General features: G+C 39.1%; 2 protein-coding genes across 2 annotated transcripts in view; one reads left to right on the top strand and one right to left on the bottom strand.

Annotated features, from left to right (window-relative positions):
• The window catches only part of tbck (TBC1 domain containing kinase), a 45706-nt gene extending 38298 nt beyond the window's left edge, over positions 1-7408 (bottom strand). Inside the window, exons 1-17 of the mRNA XM_038713261.1 lie at positions 7252-7408; positions 6632-6835; positions 6097-6169; positions 5624-5738; positions 5431-5504; positions 4611-4752; positions 4413-4473; positions 4259-4320; positions 3616-3677; positions 3185-3333; positions 2079-2217; positions 1880-1979; positions 1398-1447; positions 1150-1279; positions 815-913; positions 662-724; positions 64-190 (exon numbers count right to left, since the gene is read on the bottom strand). Coding sequence (XP_038569189.1) covers positions 64-190; positions 662-724; positions 815-913; positions 1150-1279; positions 1398-1447; positions 1880-1979; positions 2079-2217; positions 3185-3333; positions 3616-3677; positions 4259-4320; positions 4413-4473; positions 4611-4752; positions 5431-5504; positions 5624-5738; positions 6097-6169; positions 6632-6824 — 1639 coding nt within the window. The 5' untranslated portion in view covers positions 6825-6835; positions 7252-7408. The remainder of the gene's footprint in view (positions 1-63; positions 191-661; positions 725-814; positions 914-1149; positions 1280-1397; positions 1448-1879; positions 1980-2078; positions 2218-3184; positions 3334-3615; positions 3678-4258; positions 4321-4412; positions 4474-4610; positions 4753-5430; positions 5505-5623; positions 5739-6096; positions 6170-6631; positions 6836-7251) is intronic.
• Positions 7409-7596: 188 nt separating this feature from the next.
• Positions 7597-22925, top strand: LOC119898928 (aminoacyl tRNA synthase complex-interacting multifunctional protein 1-like). Its single transcript, XM_038713263.1, has 7 exons — positions 7597-7748; positions 11144-11274; positions 11986-12099; positions 16534-16689; positions 18526-18734; positions 20531-20699; positions 22616-22925. Coding segments are annotated over exons 1-7 (948 nt in total). The 5' UTR covers positions 7597-7746; the 3' UTR covers positions 22783-22925.
• Positions 22926-23150: the final 225 nt, after the last annotated feature.

Raw genomic sequence — 23150 nt, 5'->3', positions numbered from 1 at the left:
AACATAAAAAGAACAAATACGGAAAAGGAGACAGTAAAAGAAATTGACAGGGGAACGACTGACCCTGCCAGTAGACCAGCTCCGGGTGGGAGACGACCCAGGCTTTCAACACACGCCTGAACTTGATGTGGCCCTGAGGAGAGGACAGCAGCTCGTCGTACTGGTGACAGCGTGGGATGTCCACCTCAATCTGTTCACACGCACAAAAACGCACACCCAAAAAGGGAACGAAGCCTTACTGCACCTTAAAAGTGTTAAGTGACTCAACCACTGCTGCTAAACACCGTTAGCTCATGTGGCTGTGCAGCTAACTTAGCAGTCCTATTAGCTGATTGAACCTGGACGGGGTACCAGAACCAGAGCCTGGGGGAGCTGGCAAAAGAACTGGGATCAGCAACTTCCTAGTGAAAACGGCTACAGACAGCAGTTATACTATTGGACTGTCACTTCTTGAGGTAGAAAGTGGAATTACAAGATAGGACAGGCCGGGGCTAGATGGTTAGCATGCTAACTTCAGAATATATCTCTGCAACAGAATACATAGACATCTTTGACATAACATCAGAACTGTTACATTGTGTTGATAATGTTGGTTCATTTTTTAAATATTTTAAACTCTATAAATCTCTTAATTTCTTACACATTGAACCTTTAATGTTACCTGTCTGTCAGTTGGTATGGGGGTATCCTTGTCTATGCTCTCATATTTGGCCTGAATGTCTCCCTGTGGAAAGGAAAAGAAAGCTAAGTGTCCGCACAAAACAATATCAAAAATGCACCCTTTGCCAACACAGAACTACAATTTCTTTTGTACCTCAATGCCCAGCAGGCCTGCCCACACCGGGCCACGAACAAGAGGGGGAATATCCACTCTGGCCTCTTTCCACACAAGGTTCTTCTTGTAAGGATAGGCCTGAAGACAAAACATTCAACAGAGAATATATTACCCAACTTCAACTTAACAATCATGCGTTAAAGTGATCATTTTTTTAAATACTGTGTCTTAATAATTGAGGAAAAAATCTCCAGGCTCTATTTCAGCACTGTCTAATTGCTCGTGCGTAGCATCCTATGTGAGTATTCTGTGTGCGTCCCTGTGTGTGTGTGCGGCTTAAAGTGTGCGCGTATGAATTTGTATGGAGCCGAGACCTTGAGCAGCCTGTCAAAGAGGATGATGCGGATGAGTTGGTACTCTGTGTCTCTCTCGCGGATGATGAGCGGCAGTGTGACGGTGGCCGACAGCTCATTGCTGCTGTTGGACTGGGGCAGACTTGACTGTCTGAAGGAGGAAGAAGTGAAGGGAATATGACTTTACCCCCATCAAAATAAATGATGGGCTGATGTGAGAAATAGTGACAGGGGAGGAGAAGACGAAGTTCAGAATGGAGATTGCTTACTCGTCTTCCAGCAGAGGGTAATAGGATTCTCCAGCTACATCCTTCAGTCTCTGAAGGAAGGAAGAGAGAAGATTAAAAACATAAACAGATTCACAGTTGATATGAAATTCTTTTCAAAAGGTGCATTTTGAAACCCAAGTGTGTTTGTCACCATCGAGGATAAACAGTGTTCAAAAGAAAGGGCACATTTAAGAAAATTAAATAATACAGTGATGCATTGTTCATGGCACCGTTCTGTCAACTAGCGTGATGAACAAGCAACAATAAAAATTACAAAAAGGTTAATGAGAGCCATGTTATTGAAATGTTTTCTACCCTTTGTTTGTAAGAAATGGTAAAAGAGCTCAACAAGGGGCATGGACAGCATTTAGATTTGCTAATTAATTTTAATACAGTATTTGAAAAGTACTCACAAGCCCCAACCCTACGTACAGTACATTGATTTACACAATACTGTGCATGTCTGCTGACAAGTTTGTTACATTTCTGAGTTGGCACAGAGAAAGCGTCACTGTAGTGTCGTCAAGCAAGAAACTCCGATCCCTTCCCTGGCCGAATGACTCCCCATCATCCAGGACAAAACTGAAAAACAAAAAACAGAGAGAGAGGGGGAGGCTTTTTACAAAGTCTGAATATCTCCTAAAACAAGCAAATGAGTGTATGTGCAAGTGTGTAATGTACTTGGGCAGTGTGCAGATGGGAGGTTTCGACTGTATGATCTCTTTGTTGGTCAGCTCCTTCTCCAGGTCTCCCCCCGCCAGACACCACAGATGGTACACCTCATCTATGGCCCGCTCCGACAAGTAGTCTTCATCATCATCTAACAACACACACACACACACACACACACACACACACACACACACACACACGTAAACACTTTCCCATAGGCACAAGTGGCGCTGCAGCACACACACTCGAATGGCTGCTTTATTAGTAAGTTTAAAATTCTCTCCTGACATCAAGACTCATGTGGCAATGGAATTGGTTTGGATACAACTTCAAGGAAATGCCATATATAAAATTTCCATATGCAACTTCAGCAGCCATACAACAGTACAAACAAACACATTAAATCTAAAAAAAACTCTACTTTGTGCTTTCACCATGGTGTTCAATTTGGAAGTCTTTGTGGGGTTACTGAACAAGTTTTTGGAATTAAACACAGGACGGTGTGTTAAACAGAGGAGCAAAGTTCTTGTTTAACTGAAAACATTTATCACTATCCATAAAGAAGAACTCCATGTGTCTTTCACAGTCACCTTTTGTATTTAGTCCTGTTTATTTTCAGGTGGGCTTCAATGTTTCACAGAATTTAGAATGAAGAAATTAAATTATGTGCAATTTCTGAAAATAACTTGTAGTAGCAAATGTACAAGAATACAAATTAGGCTGCAGTAAGGAACTGACTGTTATTGACATTTAATGCAACTGTTTTTAGTCCAGTTGTCCTTTTTGTGGAATAAATTGATACATTCAAGAATATGAAATAGATGATTAGATAAAATATTATTTCAGATTAAATTTAAAACTTCTTAAATATCAAAGAACACACTCACAGGACTGACCAATTAGATGTTTTGACTCTCTTCATAACATTTAATAGTTCTATCTATATGATACTACTTATCAATATTGATCCCCACATGCTTAATGAAAGCTACTTCCAGATAATCAATTAGGCTTTAAGATATTGTATTTCTGACATTTCTAGTCACGCCAAAGATGGTTGGTGTGTAAGTGCAAGTGTAAAGCTGCGTAAAAACTTGAGTGTAGCTGGGGCAGACCTTTGCAAAGGTCACTGATGTCTTCTGGGAGATCCAGATGTGCACAGCGCAGGGAAGAAGAGAACAGGCTAACTGGCTTCTGGAAGGGCGTATAGAGGCAGGAGATGCCATTAAACACAGGGTCTCCCAGAAGCTCTGCTGGGGTCGGCCTGGAAGAAACATACAAAGACATAATGGTCATAACAGCAAAATACCCACTTTAATTGTAATTGTTGTTGTAAGAATTTATTACATTAAACATTTACTTATATAAAGTGATAAAATCATCGCAGGCAGTAACTTGCAAGTTTATTTTGGGATCATTTCACTTGAATCCTCTGTGACGAACACTCAGAAAGAATTCATGACCTGCGTGACCAAAGTGTTTTGGAAACTAAATGGCCAATGTCCTCCAACATAAGATGACGTGAATGAACAGTGGCTTTATTTACCTTTTGGATGGAAGAAAGGTCAAGCATTTCCGTAATAACTCCAGAACATTTTCCGGCAGCTCCTGTAAAAAATGACAACATTAGCTGCAGTACACATAATGCAGACCTGTCCCATTTAAACTTCCAAAACTTTAAGATTAGGAGGTGCTTATACAAAAACTACTAGTGGGATTAGATATAATTGCTAATTTTCTAATTTACTGGACAATATTACATTTGTATTAAGAGACATTTCTCGGGCTTGGTAAGCTTAGAAACACCTACAAAATTTATTTTTTGCAGGGTTGGGTATCAAACCAACAAACACATTTGAGTACAGACTTCTAGCATTGATAATAGAAAACTGTCAAGTATCATCATATTAGGCTTGTTTACGTATTCAATTGAAAACAAATCCTAAAAAGTAGGACCTGGTATCACTACCTAAACTCAGGTATTGCATTATATGTACAAATACTGAAATTTTTCAAAACAAGACAAAGCCCTCAGGCTTTATTAGGCCAAATGTGTTGTTTTTATATCAATAATGTGAACTAATTTTCCACAAATGGCTAATTTCTATTTCCTTAAAAAACACCATTAAAAATGTCTATCAGTTATCTTTATTGACTAGGATCAGGACAGTCAATGACTTTGAATCTACCTTAATGGTGTCCAGGCAACCATGTTCCTCAGCAAGAACAGTCACAATGTCATCCATGCAACCTGAGAAAGACGAACAATATCACAGCGTAAGCCTAATTCAGTTTAAAAGCATATTGCTCAGTACTTACAATAATTACGTCCTTTTCACTTACCTAAGGTTAGAATGAATTTTAATCTCTCACTTATTTCAATATTCTGCAGCAGTCGCCTGCCCTGTAATAGATTCACAGCATTTGGAGTTAAGGGGAAAATGATCCATACAGCCTAAATTAAGGTAAAGTCCATATAGCATCAAAAAGTTTTGTTTGAATGTCTTATTATGTATGAAGAGGATTTTGAAGGATTCTTACAGCACACAATTCAAAGAGCAAAATCCCAAGCGACCAGACATCAGTCTTGGGTCCTGAGGGCAGAGGAGCTTCGTCATGGGAAGAGTCACTGGGGTGGAAGGAGCCCTGAGCGATCACCTCTGGAGCCAGGTATGATGGGTACCTGAGGTAATGATCCCAGAGCAGATAAGCACATTAATTTGTCAGCCTCTAAATAACATTTGTTGCAGACACAGGGTACTCTCCAGATCATTTAACTGAGCTGCTTTAACAGCTCTGTGCAGAAACATCCCATCATAGGTTTTCATTCGTTAGTAAGTGTTGATGAAGTTATGTTATACTTAATCCCTTTCATAGTATGTCTAATAGGAAAAATAAAAACATGATGTTCTCCAAACAACTACATTTATATAAGCAGTTGCTCCTATGAAGAACCTGCATAAATCTTTGACAGTTAAATTCATTACATTTTCCATCCAGATGTTTTATTGAAAGTCATGGGCATGTGCCATCATTCCTCTTTTCATTCTGCAAAAGGATATTACACAAAGATACTTGGAAGGTCTTTGGATTAGGATAAAAGTCCAACAATCTGTTACAGTTTCTGAACCAGGAAGCTATTTTGATGCCTCAAAACCTGGATTCTATGAAAAGGGATGGGCTATTAAACATCAATATTATGGTCAAGTGTCTTTTGTATGATTTGACTAACAGCAAACAGATACAAGTGAACCTTTGACCCTCAACAGACAGCTCACACAGCTAAGTCCCACCAGTTGAAGAGTTCCAGAGAAGCACTAATGGACCCTTCTCTGTGATGAATGAGGAGAAAAAGACGTACCCAATGGGAAAATCTACATCTGCCCCATGATCAGCCATGTGATAAAGGCCAAACTTTGCCAGCTTGACATTCCCCTGTAGAGAAATAATATATCTTAGGGTGACAATGTTACATTTAAGCAATGATTCAAATTACTGTTATGTTGACAGACTTTTAGTTAGTGTAAGATAGACATTACAGAAAACAATTTTACCTTGCAGTCCATGAGCACATTGTGTGCGTTGAGGGCTCTGTGCACCATACCGTGTTTGTTCATAAACTCCAGACCTTCAAGGATCTCATATGCAATCTGCAGCACCTTCTCTGGGCTAACACACACACACACACACGTGTGTGTCAAACCTTTTTGAGGCTCAAGCAGTGACTGGGTCACATAAAAGAATGTATTTACATTTCCAACACTATTATTATTATTATTATTAGAAATTCCAATACACTTTACTTATTATGCAAACCTAACTTCAGCCAGTAGATGGCAAGGTTAATGCATATTATTCCTCTGCCCATCATATACAATATAATTTATCAACAGTAAAATGTTTAATAAAAATTGCGCAACGGTGAAAGTGAAGGGAGAAAACAAAATTGGGTTCATCACATATTCTGTAATCATTTCTGAGTAGTTAGGATGATTAATGATTAGGAGGATTTTGATGATAATCTCACCTGGCTGTTTTCCCCTGTTTTTGGAAATCATTTAAACTGCTTTCATAGTGTTCAGCAACAACAATCAGTCGTTCTATAGAGCAAGAAGAAGAAACCGAAATAGTGATATGCAACTGAGTTAGCAAACATTTATTGATACATATTTATTCTGAGTAAGCATATATTGATTGATGATGTATTGATGCATTTTTTTATTAAGATCTTTAAAAAATCTTGTTGGGACTACAATAGAATGCACTGCTATACAATGTTATTGTGTTCAAGACTTGTAACTACAAAGCGTTATACAATATATTAACAGACTCATATATTAATCACAGCAAACATGCATTCATTCCACACAGAACAACAGGATCAAACAAGACTAATGTCACCATCTTAGAAAGTTAATAAATGTCCAGGAATTAATAAAGTTCAGTGAGTGTAGACATCAAGGACAAAATATCACTATGTGAAAATTAAATGTTAACAGATGGAAGGACAGGATATGCAATATGATCAGACCCCTTACAAAGGGCAAGACATAAATTCCTACCGTGTTTCCCTCTGGAAATGTCCACATATTGGCACAGTCTGGGGTGAGTGATGGTCTTGAGGATCTGGAAACGTCCCAGGATTTTGATAGAGTTGGGGGTAAGGGGAAGGCCATTGCTCCCACAGACATCATGAGGCAGAGCTGAGGCAAAGAAGGTGAAGGCCCCCAGCTGGGCGTCTTTGAGGGGCCTCATCTTGCTTCGGGCTGTGTTAGCAATGATAACGGTGTAAATGCATTAACACATGGTAATATACATCTATGAATGAGAGGAACATTCTTATCAGCATGGTATGGTGTATTAACCGCCAATTTCTCATGTATGCCCTGAAGTGTTATCCTGTGGGGTGAAAAACATGTATGTTAACGCAGGCTGAAGCAAAGACCATCATTAGAGCAAGTGACAGTTTAACGCTGTCTTTGTAAGCGCGATGTATTTACACCATACAATTGTACATTAACTTCAGAAACCAAACAACGACACAACGTGCACAGTGATGTGCAGCCACGGTGTGTATGTAACGTTAGCTAAGTTATGAAAATAACTGCCTTACTGGCCCGGGAAGGAAACCAGCGATGTAATGTGCATTATACATAAGTTACATAGAAATGTGTGCACTCACGCTTAATGGAAAAGCTGTATTCTCATGTCGACAAAATGAACTTGAAATGATTGATAAAATATATTTTAAATGAATTCCTTTCCTGCCTGTGCGATGTGACGGAACAGCTGAGTGAACGTGACCATCGACGTAATTTTTGTGCGACAAAGTAGTGCGCCGAGGACGAGTACTTTATAAGAAAGAAAGAAATTCAAACTAAATCATTTCAGATCCTTAATAAAGTCGTTCTTGAGTTGATTTGTTTTAGTTTTGGATGAGTTAATTTCTCAATGAAGTATTTACACACAGGCAATATCCGTTGCCTCCGCGCCGGTATCAGATCTATAGAACATATGGTCAGCAGAATCTAAAGGCTGCTTCATGTGCGCATGGTGCAGAGATCTAGTGGTGGGGGCCTGAGTCAGCCTCTCTGCGGCCAGCCGATCTAGCTAACGTTAGCAGGACTAGCAGCTGTCAAGCCCCCCTCCAGCGCTCTCTGAAACGTGTTGTGTTTTCATGTAAGTTTTAAAAGCCTCTAATGTTAGCGTTTTTTTCAGTACTTTGACTAACAGTAGGTCATCAATAACATCTAACAAACAGTGTAGCTAGTAACTCACCAGTGCTAACTAAGTTACATGACAGTTAATCAACCCAGTGTCGTTGAAGATGGCAGTTTCGTTTCAGCTGAGCCGATAGCTTACCGATTTAACTGGAAACTAATTTTCAGTAACGTTACACATGTTACTTGTGTGATTTTAATATCCCAATATTATATAGTATTGCTGTTTGATTAACGTTACTGTGATTTGTAAATAATTCCATCATTTGTTAAATATCTGTTGATTAATCTGCCGAGTGTGTCGCATAATATTTATATGTTTATTTTGTGTTGCCAGCCTCCTAAACCAAAAAACAGAGCAAACCAAGCAAATCCTCACATGAGGAGAAAATAATGTTTAAGTCATTATATATGGGCATTATAAATACATCTGGTCTGCACTGTCTGCAGAAGTGTAAAATGTTTCCGTAACAGATTTGGACATTACTTGAGTTATTTCAAGTTGTTGAAACTTTTAATTTTCCAAATTCTCCAAATCAGGACTTTTCACTCTGATACATTGTGCACAAGACTGCACTTGTTTGATTTTAACAAAGAAAGAAAAAGTAAAGAAAAGCATGCAGCCAACTTCACCCAGCTTATGCCACACCTGTATATGCCCTGATAGTTATCAAGTCACTCTCACGCACTGAGTCACAGACAGTTTGTGACCAAGTGTTAAGTAGCTGGTATAGTTTTACAATATAAACATCTAAACACTGAAGCACAACCTTGCTCTGTTTGGGACTGTGAGCTGCACTTTATTGGACGTGCTGTGAAGTTAAATTGTGTGAATTTGTGGTGCGATTTCTGCCTGATCCACTTGTCCTCTTGCAACTTAGTTTTCCTTATTGTGATTACCTTTAACTGACAGTGCTGTATTCAAACATTTTAGTGTGGTATCTGTACTTTTAAATTTAGTGCTTTTTCCACCACTGTCTGTTCATCTAAACAAATAAATAAAATATGGAATTAGGATCTCTCAAATCACCTTTGGCACAAGAGATCAGCACTTGACGTCATAATACACTGAACATTTAATGAGGGTTTAAAAAAGGACTGATACATTAACAGATAAAGACAAGTGATAAATGCAGCCATAATCATGAGTCTCACTATTTACCAGCTGTTTTCTCTTTTCTGTGCAGACACAGACAGAAATTGGTGTTTTGGAGCTTATATTGTTGTCATCTGTACCTCAGGTCATTTATTCTCAGCAATGCAAAGAAAGAAAATCAGTGACTATATCTGGTGCTGAAGGCTGCACACACAACATGGTTTCTTTTAAATTTAAACATGTAGGTCCTTCTAATGCCTTCAGGTAGTGCCGGCATACTGCACTCTCTTTCCGTTTATAATGGTCTGGTTGGCAGACAGGTGGGAACGTATCGTCCTAAAGTATATTTCTCCTGTGGGAATGCAGCATGAAAAGAGGGAACACTTGTATTGTGGTGCGGCTGCTCACACACCACCGCCATACCAGGAAAAGATGGTTAAATTTACAGAATTTGGTTCACACCATAAGTGTGGCATACATAGCTCTGCAGTTTTATCTTTGATATTTTATTTTATTTTGCATGGACTATTGAGAACTGTATGACTAAGCAAACCAGTCATGCCTATTTTTAAGAGGTTGATAACCGTGGATGTAGTTGGATGCCTTCCCCGGTTGAGCACCAGCTGTCCCATGTATAGCACACCTGCTAAATTTATACAGTTGGCAATCAGGAAATGAATCAAAGATATGTTGAATTCCATACAGTGAAGACAGATAAATTAGACAACCTGAAGGATGTTGAAAGCCCACGTCCTCTTAACATTGTTAACACATTTGGCTATTACCATCTGAAATCCAAAGCTAAAATGTCTTCATGTCTTAATGCTGCAGACCATTCCTCTGCCCCAGGACCCATTTTCAGAGGTTATCCAAATGAGATCAGCCTTTTTGTGGCTATTGTTATTATTCTACCACTGGTCCTGTTTAAATCAATTCAGTTTCTCCAAAAACAATGCTTTGATCCTTGATTTTATCAACTCCAGCTCTTTTGTGTTTCTAATTTCCTCATCCCCCAACATTTTGTTTTCATCTTGGGCCAGCTGTTGTTTTCCAGCGCCTCCCTGTAATATGTGTAAGAAGTTTTCTTCCCCATGCCCCAGCCTTGTAAAAATCCTTCTTTTCCTCTTTCTTCAAGAAGTAATTTGCAGAGCTCAACATGATATATGAACATTACCCCAAACCCAAACTGGTGTGTCCACTTGTATTTTGGTTGAGTGGCTCAAGAGTGGCTGCCTTTTGAACTTCAAACTGAATGCATGCAATTTTGATGCTAAGTATGGTTTAAAGGATATCTAAATGTCACTTCTTATTTCTTACCAGTGGGTGCTATGAAAGACAGATAGGAATTCATCCAAGGATTTGGCTTGCCCACGTTGACTTGGAACTTGTCAAGGCTATTAAGATGTTTTTATACACTGAAATGTTGCTTCCAAATTAAATGTGTTTGGAATTAAGCTTTGCTTATTGATTCTCTCATGTTTATGAAAATCAACACATGTTCTTGTGATTATCTCTCGATGTGCCTTGTGGATGGAGATCAGATTTTGTCACTTTGGGCAGCTGGCCAAAATATATCTGTCATGAAAATCCCATTAGCACGTGGTTTATACTTTCTGGGCTGCGCATTATGGCAAAAATGTCAGATTATGGTTGTCCTGTCAGCCATTTTGAAATATAGCATCCACAGTGAGTACATTTTGATTTAGGAACATGCAGTGTTTACTAATTTAACAGTTTAAACTCTGCCACTACAGTATATATTATGGTAGACAAAAAATCAGAATCCCCTCTACAATGTCAGGCAGACCTACATACCACCTTTGTGGAAATGTAAAGTTTTTGGTGAGACTGTGAAAGAGGACTTGACTTAACTCTGGGGTCATTTTAGAGGCAATAGTTTGTGGTGGCATTGTACAGGAATGCAGCCCTTGTAACTCCAAACATGAATCTTTGTCTAAGTTCAGCATAGCTTTAGAATATAATCTCTTGTTACCTTGCTATTGTCACTTAAAATAAATTTGATAACGCATGGAATAGGGTAATTTTATAAGTATTCACTGTACATGCAATCTTGATGCATGAATATTTTCCCACATTAAAACAAAAGGGAAGATATTCCATCTACAAAACCAAGAATAGGTATTTCAGGATTTGTATTTCATGATGTTCGAATATAATGAGTTCAATATGTTTACAGCCTGGTGATCTAACATTTAGCAGTTTTTTTGAGACTGCTCTGTCTTTTTTGTGTGTGTTAGGTTTTTAGCTCGCTCCTTGTTCAAGATGTCAAGTCACAATCCTTTGATGAGGCTGGAGCAGCGAGCGGCCGAGGCCGACCAGATCATCGAGTACCTGAAACAACAAGTCCAGCTGCTGAAGGAGAAAGCCAGTAAGAGGCACACCCAGACACTGAAATGCATATGCAGAGAAAAATTTGTCAGCTGATTACTGGCCAATTCATTATATTACAGCCTTACAAAAGGTATTTTTTGATTTATTGTACATGTTTTATGAATCATAAATGTTCTAAAGTTGTCTTGATAGGTTGCATTTCAAATGAAATATTATTATATGTTGGTCGTAGGAATGACATCATTACTGGCTGAAGAGCTGCTTACATACATGATTTACAGTCTCATAATTTTAAAAGTGAAATCCCGTTAGGACTACTATCAGTTCAAACCAGAGGCCTCAGTTGTGGGAAAGTGTGCTTGTATTTACAAGTCATTCTGAAGATAATTTCCCATGGTATCTTTAGGTTTGGCTCATAAAAAAGGACCAAATAAATCCCAGATACTAAATGATATTTTATAACAATGTATTAAGTGAGCAGAAGTTTCTTCTGCACTTGTGGAAATGATATATCTCTTCTTTGCATCTCCATAATCACCTGCACAATGCGAGACATATGAATTATTCCAAAACCAGCGAGTTTTTTTTCCCTGCAATTTAATTATTTTTTAAGACAATATAGATTAAACTACTCAACATTAGTCAATAGTACATTTGTACTAGTTCAGAAGTGGTTCTTAAAATGTCATGTGGGAAAGTGAAATTTCCTTCCAGTGGGGAGAGGTAACAAGAATTTGCATTGCTGCAGTCGTCCAGGCCAGTGTCAGAGAAGAGAAGAAACTGATGGTGGAGAATGCCAAATTGAAGAATGACATCGAGGAACTAAAGAAACAGCTGCTGGAAAAAGAGAAGAAGAGGGGAGGTATGTTGAGTTTGGTTCCCAGCAAAGACTTCTATCACAAATGTGTTTTTGTCCTTAAAAAGACCTTGATGTTGTTATCCTCTTTATATCTAGTTATAGAAGTGGTTGTGTGTGCCTGCCATACGAACATTTGATGTCAGTTGTTGCTCATTAGAGCATTGTTTGGTTTGTGCTATCACTGATAACATCTTGTGCGTTCTCGCCTCAGTGCCATTATAACTAGATCTTTTTTGTTTCTATGATAAGCAAACTTTGTGCTTGAAGAATCCCCATTAGAGTGATGGGGACAACATGTCTGTCAGCTACAGTGCGTCTGACATACGTTGACATTCAAGGACATTCAGCAGCTCAGATCATTATTATACATTTGATGTTTTCCAGAAAGAAGCTGAAGGGATAAAGGGGGACTGGAAGAAATAAGCAATTTAACCTTATTTAAAATAACTCAATGTTAGAGTTGGAACGTTGAAGGAATGCTTTCCAATACACCAGAGACTATGTTTTTCCACACATTGTATCTAATTGGGATGTTTATTTTGGGGGTTTCTTTCCGATGGCTTTAAGGTGGCATGAAATAGCTTAATCCAAACATGGATAAATATGAACCTTTTTGAAAGGATTTTCAGTTGACTTTGCTGATTTCTAATTGAGATGAGAAAAACAAAACCTGACTATAATCGTGCCTTGAGAAAAACAATTCTCCAGCCAAGATATAACAATAGGGACAGTTGATGTGCAGTGTCAAATTAGTGTGTGTGTGTGCGTGTGTGCGTGTGTGTGTGCGTGTATGCATGCGCGCCTGTCAACCTGTTAATGTTTCCGACCCATGGGTACTAAATAGCCATTACTACATTATTACAAGAGTACTCAGTACACATGGGTCAGATGACACCCATCTTCGAACTCAGCCTTCATTTTGATCTCAACTAGTGATGTGCAATACCACTTAATTCCTATACGATCCAATACCAAGTAATACCCAGGCTGGTATTATCGATACCAATACTTTTTACATATTTTATTTCTAGTTTAAGTAACCTCCCTCTCCCGTTTCTGTATTTATGAGAAAAAGGAGGAGTCTCTAGCCTTACCAATTCAAAATAATAGCTGCATAATGAGAAGACATTAAACTACTGTCATATTCTTTAATTATAATAAAAATATCCTGCTCAGAACTTCCGCTTCATAACATCATCCTGTTATTGTGACAGACTTAATCTCAGATGTTTAGCGATGTTTGCGGTGTTGCCAAAGTATTTCACTGTCTTTGCATACACATCACACACAGCGTCATTATTACCTTCAAAGCTACAATACAGCCAGACGTGACTGTTTTCACAGTCAGCCAGTGTCAGTATTCAGTCGCGGGAAATGTAAAAGGCTGCAGCGACTCACTTCAAAGAAGCTCCATCACAGAGCCCTAGCGCAAGCATGACTTTGACAGGCGGAAGGAAAAGTAGTTCCTATCAACAGAGTATAATTAGACCATCCTGGTGACAGTAAGTACTTATACTTATGATAAAACACACACTCTCTCAAAATGACTTTATGACTTAAAATGAGTTTAGATATCGATCCTATTATACGAGTATCAATCCCAGAGCAGGAAACGTTGGTATCAGACATATCGATACTTTAGGATCGATCCGCACATCACTAATCACAACTACACATCTGTAAAGTTGTGACTGCATTTTGCACAGTTGTGACGCAATTGCGTTGACAAAATCTGTCCACAGATGACCGACGTATAAACACTGGGCAAAGTAGGACCACATTTTGCCATAATGACACACAAAAACGACTCACAAGCTACGCTGTCGCGGCTGATGTACTGTAATATAATGTACGACTACTGAGTACTCATGAGTCGCAATTTCAGCATGTTGGCTGGTGTCACGGCTTCTGTGATCCTATTGCAAGATGGTCTTAAGTTTGATGTGATAAATTTAAGCACAATATTCACTCTGCTTTGAGCCCTTTTTCGTCTCCACCCACCCCTGAGTGAAATATCAGGCTCTTTAGCTGCTAAATGCTTCCCCATGGTCACCAGCTTGTTGCTAACTTTGTCTGTCTGCTGATTGTCATCTATCATTTAATTACATATAATGGTGCAACCATAAAAACCTCACTGTATGTGGTATTGTCATATACAGTGAGGAAAAGAAGTATTTGAACACCCTGCTATTTTGCAAGTTCTCCCACTTAGAAATCATGGAGGGGTCTGAAATTGTCATCATAGGTGCATGTCCACTGTGAGAGACCTAATCTAAAAAAAAAAAATATCCAGAAATCACAATGTATGATTTTTTAACTATTTATTTGTATGATACAGCTGCAAATAAGTATTTGAACACCTGTCTATCAGCTAGAATTCTACTCTCAAAGACCTGTTAGTCTGCCTTCAAAATGTCCACCTCCACTCCATTTATTATCCTAAATTAGATGCACCTGTTTGAGGTCGTTAGCTGCATAAAGACACCTGTCCACCCCATACAATCAGTAAGAATCCAACTACTAACATGGCCAAGACCAAAGAGCTGTCCAAAGACACTAGAGACAAAATTGTACACCTCCACAAGGCTGGAAAGGGCTACGGGGAAATTGCCAAGCAGCTTGGTGAAAAAAGGTCCACTGTTGGAGCAATCATTAGAAAATGGAAGAAGCTAAACATGACTGTCAATCTCCCTCGGACTGGGGCTCCATGCAAGATCTCACCTCGTGGGGTCTCAATGATCCTAAGAAAGGTGAGAAATCAGCCCAGAACTACACGGGAGGAGCTGGTCAATGACCTGACAAGAGCTGGGACCACCGTTTCCAAGGTTACTGTTGGTAATACACTAAGACGTCATGGTTTGAAATCATGCATGGCACGGAAGGTTCCCCTGCTTAAACCAGCACATGTCAAGGCCCGTCTTCAGTTTGCCAATGACCATTTGGATGATCCAGAGGAGTCATGGGAGAAAGTCATGTGGTCAGATGAGACCAGAATAGAAGTTTTTGGTCATAATTCCACTAACCGTGTTTGGAGGAAGAAGAATGATGAGTACCATCCCAAGAACACCATCCCTACTGTGAAGCATGGGGGTGGTAGCATCATGCTTTGGGGGTGTTTTTCTGCACATGGGACAGGGCGACTGCACTGTATTAAGGAGAGGATGACCGGGGACATGTATTGCGAGATTTTGGGGAACAACCTCCTCCCCTCAGTTAGAGCATTGAAGATGGGTCGAGGCCGGGTCTTCCAACATGACAATGACCCAAAGAACACAGCCAGGATAACCAAGGAGTGGCTCTGTAAGAAGCATATCAAGGTTCTGGCGTGGCCTAGCCAGTCTCCAGACCTAAACCCAATAGAGAATCTTTGGAGGGAGCTCGAACTCCGTGTTTCTCAGCGACAGCCCAGAAACCTGACTGATCTAGAGAAGATCTGTGTGGAGGAGTGGGCCAAAATCCCTCCTGCAGTGTGTGCAAACCTGGTGAAAAACTACAGGAAACGTTTGACCTCTGTAATTGCAAACAAAGGCTACTGTACCAAATATTAACATTGATTTTCTCAGGTGTTCAAATACTTATTTGCAGCTGTATCATACAAATAAATAGTTCTAAAATCATACATTGTGATTTCTGGATTTATTTTTTAGATCATGTCTCTCACAGTGGACGTGCACCTACAATGACAATTTCAGACCCCTCCATGATTTCTAAGTGGGAGAACTTGCAAAATAGCAGGGAGTTCAAATACTTATTTTCCTCACTAGTTTGTAAAAAGTTGGTTCTCATTGTCAAAAACCTAAGGAGAAAACTTAAAGGGAATGTCAAGAGTTTAAGAGGTTATTGCCTGTAATTCCAAGGTAAACCAGAATGGTCCTGATCTCAGGTCCTAACATAGAATTAAGGTAATTAGAAGCATTATGGCGATGGTGGTGTGCCTGCAGACCGATGTTTGTCAGACACAGGCACTAGATTTTGTAGGAATTCAAACATCAGGCGCCTTAAATGAGGGGTTATTTTTCTCTGGAGAGTTATTGCAGGACATTGTTCCCTGCTTTATGGCTCCGTTTTCTTGTTTCCATCCACTTGGACACTGTGTCATTTTCCCATCAACACTGTTTGCATCAGGGGAGCAGTCCTCCCACTGGGTGTGTAAATAAAGCTTCGTCTATATCATTTAATTGTATTGTGTTGACGCGTGTGCGTGAAAAGGGACGACTAAGAAGTTGTGTACCTTGTGTATATGTAATGTGAATGATGTCTTTCACAGCAGTGCTGCTACGCTCCTGTCTTTTCATACTTTCACAGGACATTTGGGAAACTAAGTGAGAAGAATATCACTTGCCAGAGATACTGTAGAAAAAGTCTTTCATATAGTAACTATGACCCACTGTTTAATCATTTATTTCTACTGACCTTATGCACGTGTCCCTCCTGTAGTGCTGGACGTGGCCATGCCAACAGGTGACTCCACTCTTGAGTGCATTTCGAAGCCCACCCCACCCAAAGCCTCTGGACCATCTGCCTCCGCCGCTGCTGCTGTTCAGAGCCCTGCTCCCAAAGATGAGAGTAAAAAGAAGAAGGCAGAGAAAAAAGGTAACAGCTGGAGGAAAAAGTATTGCACAGTGCAGAGTTTTATTATGAATCCTTTGAAGTTTTCACATCCAATAAAACAGTTTTAGAAGATGAAATGAAGTTTTAGATGATTGTCTTTTAGCAACATTTGTGTCATGTAGTTAATGATCAGTTTGTTAGCAGGACCACATTAAAGCCATAAATATGACCACTCACCTTTCACCACTGAGGGATTTATTTGGTCTTCATCAACATTATTATTATTATTATTTGGTTAAGATCCTGTTTTTTCTATCAATAGTTGGATAGATGCAGCACTCTTCAAAAGTCAGTTGACCTTCTCCAAACATGTTTTCCCATTTGAATTTGTAATATCAGGTGATAATGGATGTAAGGCAGCAATATCTGCCTCTTAATGGATCCAGTGTCTCTAGGCTTCAGTTGGAAGATGTTTAGCGAAGCTTCATTTGTTATGAAGTCTTATGATTTATAAGCTGTATTTGGGACAAGGCGTCCTTGTCTAAAGTCACCAGTAATAAGTTTTGTGGATGTGCATCATTCTAGGATGCCATCATGAATCCAAAGTATCCGTATGGATCAACCTTAATGGTGTTAAACTGTTTTTTATGATAAATTTAGAATACAAAACAGGAAAATCCCTGCCACAGAATTTTAATTCATTTACAGTAAATCACCCAAAATATTTAGTTTTGTTTCAGCAATAAGCTATCTGGACTATTTTGACTAGAAGGACTGTCAGGTATTGACAGGGAATATTTAGCTCTGGATGTATTTATGGGATTATAATTTAGAAAGAGGAAGAAACAAGCTTTAAGACATAAATTCAAGTCATTGGCATGTTTGGTATTTCTTCCATCCAGACGTTAGAAAGCTGCTAATGAAAGATACTTTCCCTCTTGATAAGCTGTTGTACATGTTACATTCTTTTGTTATTTCAAGCTTTAATGTGGATGTGTTCTCACCTCCTCCAAAAAATCATCACTTGTTGATCTACAAACCCATGTGTAGACCTGATAGTGTTACGCTGTCATCACAGCAGAGCATTGATTGCACAGGGGACAAATGTTGAATATCAAAGGCCAGGGTTGGAATTCATATTCTTCAAAGCCGGTGTGGGCTCAGAGGAATGATTAAAGACTGTGCGATCATTTGATCAGTACAGTCCACTGAAATGAATGTGTGTAAACCAAGCGAGTGAAAGGTACTTTGTCTCTTGGGAGAAAGCGTCTGCTATTCTGCTATTGCAATGGATCATGTAGCACTCACCTTCAGCCAAAAGTGGGTATTGGTATCATCATTTAGTCAAAGCGTGTACCTCACATTTCTGGGAAGAAATAAAAAAAAAAAAAAAAAAGTAATTGCCTTTTCTTTAATTTTTTTTATTTACTTATGGATCACTTGAAACGCATGCCCCTTCATGCAACCCTGAGGCCTAACATCGGTGGGCTTTGTTTTCATTTATGGGAGGAAATTAAATCAGATTCCAGACACATGCCCAGTATTGTTTCAACTCTTATTTGTTTTTTATAATTTCCCTTGGAAAGATACCAGTTGGCTGAAATATGCTCAGTACTTTTAAACAACCATTTCGTATAATATCATGCACATTTAGTATAATAGCATGAAAACTCTTACAGATGCCTCTCTTATGCAAACCTACCCATAACACAAGATGGATAGCTACTGTCTGACTTTCTGTGCTGAAAATTCCAACCAAACCAAATAGTTATGTCAGACTTTCATTGAAATAGCACAAATTAAGGGCAAAGAAATACTAAAATTATATTAAATTTCAATATGAAGAATGTAGTATAACAGTGTTTTCTTTTATGCCAGGAGGGGAGAAACCAGAGAAGAAGCAGGCAGCCCCTAGCCAAGAAGATGCCAAGGTGGACGTGTCTCGTCTGGACCTGCGTATTGGACGTATAATCACAGCCGAGAGGCACCCGGATGCTGACAGTCTCTATGTGGAGCAAGTCGACGTGGGTGAGGCTTCTCCAAGGACAGTGGTCAGCGGGCTGGTCAAGCACATACCTCTGGACCAGGTACAGAGTGTATAATAAATACTATGATAAACACTCAGTTGCTAGTGTATCATATACACCTAGCTAAAACAGTCTTAATCCAAAAGCCGTGCAATACGTCCTCCCTACCTGCAGCAGCAGTTGGCAAACATTTCTGGGAAACCATGTGATGTTAAGATATAGTGTAATTACCAGAGGTTATGTCAGGAAACTTTGTAATATGATGAATTGGCCACTTCACAACAATCTCCCAGATTATATGTAGACTCACACACTTACTGACTTATTTAGTTTGTGTTTATAAGGTGGAAAATAAAAAAGCGATTGAATGTCTCATTAAAATGTCCGCCTGCCAGTTAGCTGGCCTACTATACTGTCATTACTTAAACTTCAGTACAAATTAGACTTTCATTTTAGTACAATAATATTACTCTGTTTAGAGTTGTTTTCACCAGACACACAAGCAGTGCCGTATATGTACTGTGTATATAGATTAATGGCTCAAAAAGGTCATAATAAGGATTTATTAGCTGATTTAAAGTTACTTCTTAGGTACACTCTGCGCTGATGGTTCTGCTTAGAAAATCAACATTTTATGGTTGGTGATTCAGGATCTTCATTGAATATTGGTGTTAATCATGCTTTCATGTGGATTTATGATTTGCTCATTTGTATGTAGAATTTCATGTAAATGAAAAGCACTAGTTACTTTTATGGTCGTCAGTATTTCTGAGTTTGTGTCATATTTCTAGACCAGGGAGCCTTTGTGCATTACACTTCTGCATTATGCTGTATGTAGACAGTATAAATCATTTAAATGGAACCATGTGATTGCTGAAATCATGTCTAACAAACACTGTCTGACTTTGTCAACAAAAAGAAGCTATTATACCTATGGAAAACATACTTGGAAATGGCATCTGTTTTTCCATGCAATCAGACAAATATTAGACATTACCCTCTTAAAACAGTTAACACTGTTAACAGCAATCACATTTTGTGGCATAGCCTTAAGTGCTCTCTGGCTGCAGTTAGAAAGGCTAAACTACTGCTACATTGTGTGTGTATATGCATCAATACATTATTCACAGGAGCAATACATCTAAAGTTTTCACTTTACTTATTTATTTGAGCCCTTTTCTATTGCTTTCAAGCAAGCAAGAGGAAAATATCTGGGTTTTATGGCAGTACTCTTGTGTGTCTGTTATACTAGGATAAATAACAGGCAGAAGACAGGCCAATCATAAAATGTTAGTGTCCACAGTGCACATAAAATATTACTCAGGTCAAACAGTTTGCTTTGTAAGTGCTGTTACAGAACATTCACATACTATCCCTGACATGCTAAAACTGTCAAGAGATGAAAACTGAAAAGCTACCACCAAAACCTTGTCACTGCAACATGAGTGATTTTGGGTTTATGTAGCAATTTTGATTATTTTCTGAGCTCTGGTATACATCAACTCATGGAATGCTGGATTTCAGCTTTTGGTAGAAACTGCCTCTGGTCTTCTTTTAAATTTTGCTAAGGCACAAAGGTCACTAGGTCTCGTAAGTTTTCCATGTTTGCTCCCTTTGGTTTATGAAATGAGGCAAACAAACCATAAACCTCGGACAAAGTAATTTTTAATTAAGAGATTGGATTTGGTAATATTGTTTATATTAGATTATGAAATCCTCTGTCCTGTACCCGAACAGACCACATCAGTTGAAGTATTTTATTTTTTTAAGTAAACTGGGTATAATTTGTTTTTGTTCTTGACTGTCTAGGCCATATGGCCTGAAAAAATCTATTTAATCTTCTGTCCCCCATGCAGATGCAAAACCGTATGGCAGTCTTGATGTGCAATCTGAAGCCAGCCAAGATGAGAGGAGTGGTGTCCCAGGCTATGGTCATGTGTGCCAGCTCACCAGACAAGGTCGAAATCCTTGACCCTCCAAGTGGAGCAGTCCCAGGGGACAGAGTCACTTTCCAGGGCTTCCCAGGTACAATCACCTGATTACAGTACCCTTAAAACAGATTAATCATTAATCATAAAGCTTAAATGTTACAATTACATCCAACCAAACAGACACTAGGGGTGCTTCCTCACCACTGAGTGACCATCAATGATTGTCTTTGAATGAAGCCTACTGAAAGAACTTCCCAGCCAAGTTTCCATAAAAATGCCTTTGCCTTTAGGAAATGAAGGGTGTCGCTGAATCTTCTTACAGCTAGAAACAACACGGCAGTTTCAACATTTATTCCTCTGAAGACACAATCATGATGCGTTGTCAGACCCCACTGAAAGCTCTCATTAGAGGACTCCTCAGTTCTGTTTGGGGGTGGCTAAATGGCCTGTGACTGCCTATTTGACAGACTAACCAACGCTCATTGCTAGGAATGTAACTGACTCTTTTTTTTATAGTCAGTTGGAAATATAAGTGTCCTAACACTCCTTTTAAGTACAAATAATGTAAATGAGTTTGGGAGAGACGAACATGTGAACCCTATTACGTGTTAATTAATACATTAACTGGACTATACAATAGTCAAGTTCCCTCCTGTGAAGTATGTGACTTAAAATCACGTGACTGCCACCTACAGGCCAGTGCGGTTGTGGTTTAAGTCTCTCTGGTTCTACAACTCAAATTTATAATGGAAGTTTGCAAAGCTGAATATTGGTGGTGAGATAATGATTGGTCTTGTTATTCATCTATTCTTTTGAGAACAATAACATGAGAGTTCCCTGTGAAGAGGAGGATATGATGTAGGTGGATCTGTGGTCCAAGCACCCACACCCCAGCTGCATCAGCTGATGCTTTCATCCCTCCAGTACACATGTCCCAGCCACTATAAAAGCTGTTTGATTCATGAGGGATTTCTTTTGCCAGAATCATTTTTATGGATACTACATTATAAGAGTCCTATTCAAACCCTCCCCTGAAAACATGGTTCACAAACAAACAGGAGTAGTGGAGGATAGAGTAAAGACAGCATTGGTTGATGGTTTGTTTTGGTGTTCCTATTTGTTTATAACAACGCAGTAAAAATGTAGGCTGTTTTGAAGTACATATAATGGAAAATAAGAGGTGAAAGAAGTATTTTCCTAGTTTTTGTCTTTACTCCCACCAAAGCGCCATAGTACAGATTAAATTATAGCCAATCCACTGCTGGTGTGAGTACATGGTTGTAATTGCCCACATTTCCCCAGCTAATGGGGCCAAGTACTTCTGCTTGAAGTTAAGAATGTGCGCAAGTTGCTCATCAAACCTCTTTCACGCTTCTGATCAAAACTGATTGTTGCCACTCTTGGGTTGTAAACCAGCAGAAATGGCAGCCTTGGGAAATGAAACACATTTGTGTCCTCATACCCTGAGATGGTTGTGTAGGGAGAGGAAAACGTTGACACCAGACAGAAGCCAGCCATGACCGGCTTTGATTTTTAACAAATACAAAGCAACATCAAAAACAAAGGCCTCTTAATAGTTTTCCCTGGATGCATATTTGGATTCTAAGAAATTTGGTTTAGATGTTTTCAATTATGAATAAGAACAAATGGCAGCTTTAAAAAGCTGATGTTCTAATAGAACATGATAGAAAGTCAGGCTGTTTAAAGTTCAAGTGGGAGAAATAGAATTAGGATTGGTCTGATAAATCATGAATATAATTGTCATTTGCTTACAATTTGTATTGGCCTCATACAGATCGTAACAGTGTAAGGGAAGTTAAGTCATTTATCAATGTGTCTTAGCATGAAAATATTCAAACAGCGTTTCAGTGGGTTATGCAAGGACATGAACATATCACAGAAAGTTCATAAAACATCAGTCCTTGATCCGTCCATCTAATCCTCCTTGTGTGATGGATGAGCAGGCAACAGTGGAGTTTCTAATATTTCAAACTGACTTCTTGATTGCAGGTGAACCAGACAAAGAGCTCAATCCCAAAAAGAAGGTGTGGGAGCAGATTCAGCCAGACCTACGCACGGATGGCCAGTGTGTTGCAACATACAAGGGAGCTGCCTTTGAAGTCGCTGGCAAGGGGGTGTGCAAAGCCCAAACCATGAGCAACAGTGGAATCAAATAAAATAACAGAGCTGCTTGAAATAGCTCGGTGTTTACATGGCAATCATCTACAGTGATGACGATGATGGTGTTGAGAAACAGGATGGTGATGAATGCAAGAAATGCTTTGAAGATGTACAATAAAGGGATCTGTATACTTCTAAATAGTGTCCTAAGTATTGGTCTTATGACAATCTTTTCTTTTTTTTTACCTCTTAAATATACACAGTCATGGTCTATACAGTGAAGTTAATCAATATAACTGTTTTTGCTTTAATTCACCAACTTCATCTGTTCTGCTTAGGCACGTTAGCTTGATTGTGCTTTGATTTTGAGGTTATAACTCTTTTTAAGAACGCACTGTGCTGGACTTGAGCGAGCACCATTGGT

This window comes from Micropterus salmoides, unplaced genomic scaffold (assembly GCF_014851395.1).
Source record: "Micropterus salmoides isolate LMB-PRFRI ecotype aquatic unplaced genomic scaffold, ASM1485139v1 Ms_hic_scaffold_12, whole genome shotgun sequence".
In the NCBI taxonomy this organism is placed as follows: Eukaryota; Metazoa; Chordata; class Actinopteri; order Centrarchiformes; family Centrarchidae; genus Micropterus; species Micropterus salmoides.
This window is presented reverse-complemented; position numbering and strand designations above follow the sequence as displayed.

Bases quoted from the DNA above. Each gene is read 5' to 3' on its own strand.
- LOC119898928 (XM_038713263.1), top strand. The intron at 11,275-11,985 runs GTAAGAGGCACA...GCATTGCTGCAG, and splicing joins GCTGCTGAAGGAGAAAGCCA to TCGTCCAGGCCAGTGTCAGA. The intron at 16,690-18,525 runs GTAACAGCTGGA...CTTTTATGCCAG, and splicing joins GAAGAAGGCAGAGAAAAAAG to GAGGGGAGAAACCAGAGAAG.